Here is an 8,856-nt window from a genome sequence, read left to right on the forward strand (position 1 = left end):
ATTTGAAACAAAAAATAAAAATAAAACACATATCGCGGCGTTTTGGCGTTTTCAACGATGGCCGCTGAAAAATGTCGCACGTCCACTTTTAGAGCTTGTCTTATCAGCTCACGTCGAACGAGAGCAAGGATAGAGTGGTGCTCGTATATGAAGACCGTATACAAGTTCGGAAAAAGGTAAAGAAAACCGTGTTACCTGAAAACCGTTTTGGATACGATGATAATCGATGTACATTACATACTATGTTATATCGTTTCGTTGCTTTTGTGCGCGCGCTCTACGATCCACGCGTCCCTCGCGGACAATACGTTTCTGCTTGTATACATGGATGTAAAGTGGACATCTGTAAAAGAGAGAAAACGAATCATTCGCGGCGTATTAGGGTTTTGTGTGTCTTTTTAAGAGAGAAAGAGAAAGAGAGAGAGAGAGAGAGAGAGAGAAAGACAAAGGAAGTAATAGTAAAGAAATATGAGATTTATACGAAATACGAGATGTAGCTTAGGATATTCAGTCATCTTCCATGATAGTCGTTGTATTAATGTTCCGCGAAAGATTTTATTCTCTCAGAATTGAACGAAATCTAGTTTGAAATATGGAAGCCAACGTCGTTTCAAGGGATAAAATATCCCTTAGATTTCACGAGCATCGTATCGTATACAAGCACGCGTTTTATACGCTGCAACGAACGCGTGGGATCGCGCGCGCGTACAATCTTCCATGATGTTTATCAAATGTGTATAAGATCTCTCTCTCTCTATATACATATATATGTATGTATACTATTGTGTGGCCGTTGGGAGAATATGAGGCAGCTTTTCTTGTCCTTCGACGGAAGGATCAGGACGAAGGACACACGAAGGCCTCCCCATGCATCCCCTTGGTGGTCGAGAATTATATCGTGTCGCGTGGCTGATCCCTGGATTGGCTTCTGGGTGTCTGCTTTCCCCGAGAAACATCTTCTCCTACGCTTCTTTCCGTCGCAAAACTTACCCCTCTTTCTCTCTTTCCTATATATCTCTGCCGTACGTCGAATCGCATACGTTTCGGACGTCGATGTTTAGTTTTCTATTTCAATCGCGAACTCCTTTAGTTTCTCGACTCACAGTTTTCTTTTCTTCTTTCGTTATCGATCGATTGTCCATCTTTTCGTTGTTTCCACGAACCTCCGACTTTTTTTTTCGTTCTCGCACGTTCGTCTCTACGAGCGTTTTTACTTTTCCTTTCTTTCGCGATCGTTCTACAGACGAAAACCTTCTGGCATGGTGCCTACTCGAACCCACCGTGTTGCGGCTGACTCTTGATCTGGCTTCTGATTTATGCATCTCTCTGGCGATCCAGCTACGCTTCTTCGCTTCCCTCGTTGGTCCCACATCTGTCTGCATCCAAATAGAACTCGTGTATTCGTGCTCATCCGGTTTATCCACCCTTTCCGCCCACTCTAAGTACCCTCTCTACCCGTTGTCGCTTAAAATCCGCTGCTAGCTCCAGTTTCTTTTACTTTAGCGAGCTTCCTATCGCGGCTAGGTTGCTAGGAATTATATCGCAACGGAACACGCAGAAGAGAGCGGGGCAAATATACTTTATATACTGCCTGTTTTTATAGTACCCTGGCGCTTAAACAACCGAAGCGAGTAGGGAACGTTCACCGGCAAAGAGGAATCCGGAAGACGGATCAGGCTAAACTCGGGGAAGATCGTATATGGCTCCAGCGAAGCAGGTTTACGCGCTTTTTACGCCGCATGCTTTTCTTTCGGTCACGTCCGCTATTCGCTCGTTCTTCCTTTGTTCGCAGCCTGTGTTCGGCCCGTAGTCCCACGCTTTCAGGCCTTTCAGAGAGATGAAAAAACACGCAGGTTGCGACAAAGGGTTCGTGACGAAGACGCGCGAGATATATACGTCGCTTCCTTTCGTCCTTAAGTGTCACTGTGACGTTTCGCAGAAACGACGGCTGTCTGTTTTTATTGGAGAAATATCGCGAATTGCTGTTCGTTAAATGGAAGAAAATGATATCGATACGATATGAAGCGCGATTCATACGTCTTACGATTACATACAGTTTCATTTAACTCTGTCACGGTCTTCGGACTTCGACGGTCTAATTTTCTCAATTAAAAAAGAAAAAAAAAAAAAAAAGAAAGAGACTCGTGTTCTCGTAATGTTTCAACAACGGTTCCTCTTTTTCATATTTTCCATGCTTTTAAAAATCTTTTAACCATAGAAAATATAATTAGACCGAGAAAGATCCGTTGGGTGTAACAGAGTAGATGTACGAAAGTAATTTAAATTTAACTTCGTAACGACAACTTTGAATCGTTTTATATTTCATCGCCTTTACATTTTCATCGACTTTCGCCACATCTTAGATTCAACGAGCGTTCCGTTTTCGTTTCGAAATTTTTACCGGTCTCGAAGCCTTTAAGTCGCGTGATTTATTTTACGATCAAGCTCTCTTTAAAGTTTCCGCTGTGCGTAAAGCGACTAATGGCTTCAGCCAGCTTTAATAAGCGAGCCGTCTCATCCGTGCCTCGTAGCAACCGATGATTAATGTACCCGGCCACAGGGAAGACGTCGGGCGAAATCACGCCCTTCTAATGCGTTTTCCTTGTATTGTGCTAATGCCGCGCGACCCTGCGCAAACGTGCGCATCGCGTGTGCGTCGACGTATCACGAACTCTAGATTTTCGCTATTCCGGTAGCTCCTTTGTGACGAGAAATTCGTCGAGAATTTCGTTCGTGCCTCGACGGCTTGAAATTTAATTACCCTTTGCCATTATCTTCTTACATCTTCATTTCTATCTTCTACACTTTAAAAGTAATCGCGTAGCTCTTAAAGCATCGAGCAATATCATTATCTTTCAAAATATCATCGGAGAATTCTCATTTGCAAGACACGAATTTTCACTGTCTTAGATGTCTTTCATATTTATTTTTTATCCATCTTTGCAGCCGTATCATATCGTATCGATCTTATTATTCAAGAGCAGAAAATTTAGCGATAGAAGCAAAGCGACGCGTCTGCTTGGCAATTGCGAGACTGCGTGAGCTCGCTCGCAACATCGGCCTAGCCTACGCGATCAATCGCGACAAACCTGGTGCGCCGTAACAGAAATAACGCGTGCACGTGCCACCGAAAGAGAATAACACGCGTGTCTCGTGCGTCACAGGCGAAACGAAGCAACGTGACCCTCTGTTAAAGCTCGTACACGCGAGGAACTCGTGTTTATCTTACTATCGACAGATTTTTCTGTTATTCTCTGCCTCTACGTTCTTCTGTTCTTTGCATTTTCCTGATACGAATCAGTTTTTACGCGTGTCACCGCTAAAACGTATTAAACATTCAAGATATTATTTGTCACAGTAACCTATTGATCTTTCTTTACGATCAACGACACTGTTCGATGTGTTTGACGGTCGTACTCGGATATTAAATTCGGCCGAGTCAGGTTGTTAATGTGAACGTCGTTAGCGTAACAAGAAGCATTACGCGATACTTTGCACAGTATAAAGTGGTTCGCATAAAGTTTGCGTCACGCGATATCAAATAGAAATTGCCAACTATCGTTAGCGTGACCTATCTCGCTTTGATGTTACGGTATAATTCTCTAACTTGGCTTTACAGCTCCGTTTGATCAGTGTCTGAAACGTAATTTAATAATATCGGCAAACTAACCGACGTGAATTCTCCTCGCGTGAACGAGCCTTAAATTCAGGCTGCTCCGTTGCAGCCGCGTCGCAGGCGGCGCTTAGACAGGAAGAACGAACATCTCGGACAGGCCGGTTGAAAAGGATTAACGACGCTTGTCGAACGACGTCGTAGGAAGACGCGAACCAGCACGAACGTGCGACGATGAGAACGAACCGCATTGCGGCGTACGGATGTAGTCGGCGAATTTTCCCCGGGAAATCCGACGGTGTCTGCATGCAGCCGTCAATGAGGACGCGTCGACTTGCCTTTTTTCCGCTTCTGTCCCCGTTTTTTATTTACGAGCAGCTTGCGAGAGAACCTTGTCTATTGGATCGTAGGCTTCTATAGGACTTTCATATCGTCGATGAATACATCAAAGAAGTTTCCCTTTATTATTTCTTAACCTAGCGCTACTGTCGGAGGCCGATGATGATGATGGATTCTATGGTTCCTGGTTCGAACGCGTTTTTAAATTAACTATAGAAGACGTATGAGGTTGAGAAACGAAGACACACTAAGAGGCTAGGGACCATAAACGAATTCATCGTTGTAAAGGGCCGACTATTAATCGCCTTTTTTCTCGATTCGACAAATCGATTCGAACGCGTACTCTGAAGACGCTTGACTCGAGAAACTCGTTACGATGAGTAGGAGATGTGAGAAATAAAGCGAGCCAAACCGAAAGCTTCGCCGATAAACAGATCCGCTTATTATTTTCGCACACGCCCGGAAAATATTGAGCAGACTACCGAGCGCTGTGACGAAGCTTCGACGTATGTATCACATCCTCAGAGCAAATTTGAATGCACCTGTATGCAATGCACCGTTCCGTAGATGCGTTTCTGTTTGACGTCAAAACTGATACAGCAACGATTATTCTTCCAAATCGTCCTTTACGATTTGTAATTCTTTGAATTAAAAAAAAAAAAAAAAGAAAAAGAAGGAAGAAAAGAAAAGACGATAAAAATGTCAGAAAATACACTACGCACGTGAGTAGATTTGGAGAAAGTATGAGTATTCATACGAATTGCAGGAGGATTCGTTGCGAAAACAGAAAACGCGTCGTTCCAATGAACACCAGCGTTGAAACGAATCAAAGTCACAGACGTATTGCAATTAATGGCTTGTCGAAAGGATCGTTCTTATTGCAGCTGGCATGTTTCTTTATGAATCGATCGTTTCACCCTTTTATCTTCATAGCAGCGCACATTCTTTCACACACGGATACTATCTGTTTCCGTTCACCCAGTTTAATTGTAAACGTTTCTTGTTCTTATTGCTATTGTTGTATCGCTGTTACCATTTCCTTTGTTTCGATATACATAATACGTATTATACATATTCTGATTGTTGTTTTTGTTGAAACTGTATCTCTGTGTCGGTAGCATCAAGTTGTTCCGCTTTTTCGATCTCTCATTCTTATGGTGGTTTTCTTGTTTCTCACTGTATCTTCTTTTCGCATGAACTTTCTGTTTCTCTATGAATTGCATTTGCACGTGGCCAGAGTGCCTCTTTCATTCTACCCCCTTCCTCTCGACATCTCTCTTCGCTCGTTCGTACGCGATCTTTAGCCTCGCGATACTCTATACACAACCGGAAATCGACCTTCGTGGTGTCGTGGAACTTCGCCTCTTTTTTTTTATCTTTTTCTTTTCTCTTTTTTTTTGTCCGCGAATTCTTGAACGTTCTAACGATTCTTTGCCATGTTTTCTAAGAATGTAGTTCGCGATGAAAAAGAGATCCATCGCTCGAAATTCAATCGATGCCACGAGGCGTAACGTCACGCGAGATCGCATCTCTCTCACATTCCATTTCATGCGAAAACTATCTGCCAGAGGTAGCTTGTTCGGTCTCGAGAGATTTAGAGATTGAGAACTCTTGCGTTCTTGTGTCGAAGTCTAAAGAGAAACGGAAGGGATCACTGTACTCGAGGAGCTTGAGACAATAACGCAGACAGGAAGTGTACAAGCGGATAAACGTCGTTGAAAAAGAGAGAAAGAGAGAAGGAGAGGGGGGAGGGAGAGGGAGGAAACGTAGAAAGTAGTGTTAACACGCCTTTACGATTATATTTTCGATTATAAATAGTTACACTAGAAACGTAGAAAGAGAAAAGACGGTAGAATGAACGAGAGCGAGAAAGGAAGCGTGCTTGAAACGAATGATCGAAAGGGAGAGAATGTAGGAGAGAGTAAAGAAATGGTACGGAACAAATGAAAGGAAATGAATGTGAAAGAAACGAGAGATTCGTCGAGAGTCTCGCGAAGAAAGGATGGAGAAAATGAGAGTGAGAGCGAGTGAAAAAGGGGGCAAGCAAGAAGACACGTAGATGGACGAAGAATCTAAATTGAAACATATCCGAAATACGAATTGTTCCAGGACCTAAAGAAGCGCGGTTCCCACACCTGTGACATGCAGGCCCTACAGCCACTTCCGGTCCCAACCACCACCACCACCAACACCGCGCCTGCCATGACTACTTCCGGTGGACAGCCACCGCTTCCGGTATCGGAGACCGCTTGAGTCGATCACCGAGACCAATCACGATCACCATATCCGCTATTATGAACAAAAAAGAAAAAAAAACAATAATAATATCACCTTTAACAAACACCATCACCGTCCTCCTCTTCTACTCGATGAAAGAACAATGGCCGACTGGCCGGAAGAACGGTGAGCCTGCATTCACGATCTTTTAATCGACGGGTGTTTTTGCCGCCTCGTGATCAGCCGGAAGTAGTCCGCGACATCATAATAGGATGCTCGAGTCTTCCGGCACCGTGGCACGGAATTTCAAGAATTTAAACGACGTGCTGGTCTCGACGATACGCGAGACAACGTTCAATTTCAGGACTACTTCCGGCGGTCCGCGTCTTCGTCAACGACTTCTCTTAACCATTACGTTATTTGCAGCTGACGATCGACGATCGATAGTCACCGGAAATAGCCTGACATAGTTTTGTTCTTCGTGTTTGTACAACGACGTAAAGGTATTCGTCTCTCGGCGGCTACTTTCGATGACTCTATTCTCACTTAACCGAAATATTCTTCGTCCGTTGAGAAAAGAGGAAAAAAACAAGGAGAGAGAGAAAGCGAGAGAATGAGAAAACGTCGTCCTCTGGGTAGCATCTAGTGCATTTAGGCCGAGTATTTATCGTTAGTTGCAGATCTCTATTCCCCGTTCTGTTTGCATGTGCCGCAACGAGGAAGCAGGTGGTGCGTCGCGACGCAAGTCAGCCGCGTTACCCCCGGTCCTCGGAATCGATCTCGTGTTCGAGGTTCGTCTGGCTGCTGGCAGGCTTAGCGTCGCGGCTGCGACCAGGATTTAGCGAGGCTCGCCCTCTTAAATCTACCGCCCTTCCTCGACGTTGATCAAGCTTTATCGCTCTACCCAGCCTAGAGAGCTTACCGTTCGTTCACGAAGACGCATCGAGGCTCGCTCTTATCATCGAAGAAACATCGAGATCGAGGTGCCTGACTCTCGAAGAGAAGGCTGGTTGAGAACGTGGAAATTGAAATAGATTGTTTAAATCTATCAAACTACGCGCAGTTCCTGATTTCGGACGCTAGCAAAGAGATGGATCCACGTTAAATAGACACGAGTGGAAATTTTAGAAGCTAGCTTCGTGATTCACCACGTATCGAAGAACGAGAGTACGTTTGCAATGGACTAGCGGACTTCCGGTTCACTCACGGAGGCTTTGTAGACGACCGTGAGTCAACATTAGCGCAGCTTTCGCCAGGATATTCGGAAAACGGCACAAAGCAGCTTTGAAAGCGGCCGCTGGCTGCGATTTTCGCCGTTCATTTCGAAGATGAAACGCCTGGTCACGTTTATTCAGAGATCAAAACAGCGGGGTCGGAGGTTGCCAGGCTTGCACCACCTTCAACAGTCAAACATCCACGTCTGGTCGGTTACGAAATTGGATTTACCTTACATTTGTCTGTAGCCTTTTAGCCGAAACTCTACGTACATCGATTTTTAGCCGATCGGAGTCAAACTAAATCAAACTGCCGCCTATTATTTTCCTTAAACGCTTACCGATTACTCGATTACACCCATCTCTTTTACCGATCCTCGGATTCTCGTCGATCCATGAAAATTTCCACTCATGGAGCATGGAAATTCGCCAGTCGAGATTTATCGGTCGGGAACGAGGCTTCTCGCTTGCCAGGGTATACCGGCGAGCCTCTCGACTTTTCGTTTAATCGCGTTTACAGCGTAATTCGGGTTGGCCGATAAGCCGTGATTCGACCCGGTTTCCGGTTCGAGCCGACTGCGAAGTGGATGAATCGGCCAATGATCGATCAGGCAGAGCGCGTTACTCGAATATCGCCGGTTAGAGAGTTCGAGCGGTCGGTTGAAGAGCAACGAGCACGCGGAAGGTGGCCCTGATCTCCGAAACGAGGTCGAAGGCAAATTTGCACAAGAGAAACGCCCTACCCTCCGCTCCTTCCCATGCATTCCTACGGTTCCCTCGTCCTTGTTCGAATCGCGAAAGCGTTGCAAACGCTATACGACTTACGCCGTGTCTCGCGTCGTTTGTTTGCCCACCGTATTTCTTTGCACAGCGGGGCGCAATGCTGTGTCGTGGCGATGGGGGCCGCAACGAGGCCTTTGTCAAGGGTTTACGATTCATGCGGTGTTGCGACAGCTGAACGCCGATTGCAAAGGCAAACACAGAGACAGACCACGCGAGAGAGGCATTTCCTCGGTCTGAGTAAAATACCTGTCGACCTCCTGGCAACTTGGAGGATCCTCGAAATGCTTGAACGTTTTAATTAGCAAGAATCTTGAGATCGCAGTGGTGGACAGGTGGCCGTGTTATTCACCCTTGGCTGCAGCACTTGTTTACCCTTCTCGGGCTACTTTCTCCCGCTACTCGAAATCTATATTTCACGGGCTTGATAATCGGGTATTATCTTATCTAAGCGTGCAGTCGTGTAAAGACTGGCCCCACACTGGTCGTTATTCTTTTAACGTGATCGAGCGAATCGTGTAACGACCGTAGTTACCTTCAATCATGCGAAACTGTCCGATCGTCGTTTACTAAAGCGCGAGGTAGCTAAATATTAAATAACATGCAGTGTCGTTCGAAGCAACCGACGAACTCTACGCGAGTTCTTCTTTAGCTTTCAGGCCGAGCACTCGGAGGTAGACAGGCGCCAGGAAT

General features: G+C 45.4%; 1 protein-coding gene across 7 annotated transcripts in view; it reads left to right on the forward strand.

Annotated features, from left to right (window-relative positions):
• LOC117239424 (potassium voltage-gated channel protein Shal) overlaps window positions 1-8,856 on the forward strand; it is a 115,823-nt gene that overhangs the window by 83,704 nt on the left and 23,263 nt on the right. For 2 of the 7 annotated variants that reach the window (XM_033504965.1, XM_033504975.1), the window contains one exon: window positions 6,062-6,355. The exons of 1 other annotated variant lie outside the window; for it this stretch is intronic. In XM_033504965.1, coding sequence (XP_033360856.1) covers window positions 6,062-6,205 — 144 coding nt within the window. In that variant the 3' untranslated portion in view covers window positions 6,206-6,355. Of the gene's footprint in view, window positions 1-92; window positions 177-1,603; window positions 1,718-6,061; window positions 6,356-8,856 lie in introns of those variants that run through there. 4 more of the 7 variants (XM_033504998.1, XM_033504954.1, XM_033505006.1 and 1 more) reach the window with 4 other exon arrangements.

This window comes from Bombus vosnesenskii, unplaced genomic scaffold (assembly GCF_011952255.1).
Source record: "Bombus vosnesenskii isolate JDL3184/JDL3185 unplaced genomic scaffold, Bvos_JDL3184-5_v1.1 scf7180000013264, whole genome shotgun sequence".
NCBI lineage: Eukaryota > Metazoa > Arthropoda > Insecta > Hymenoptera > Apidae > Bombus > Bombus vosnesenskii.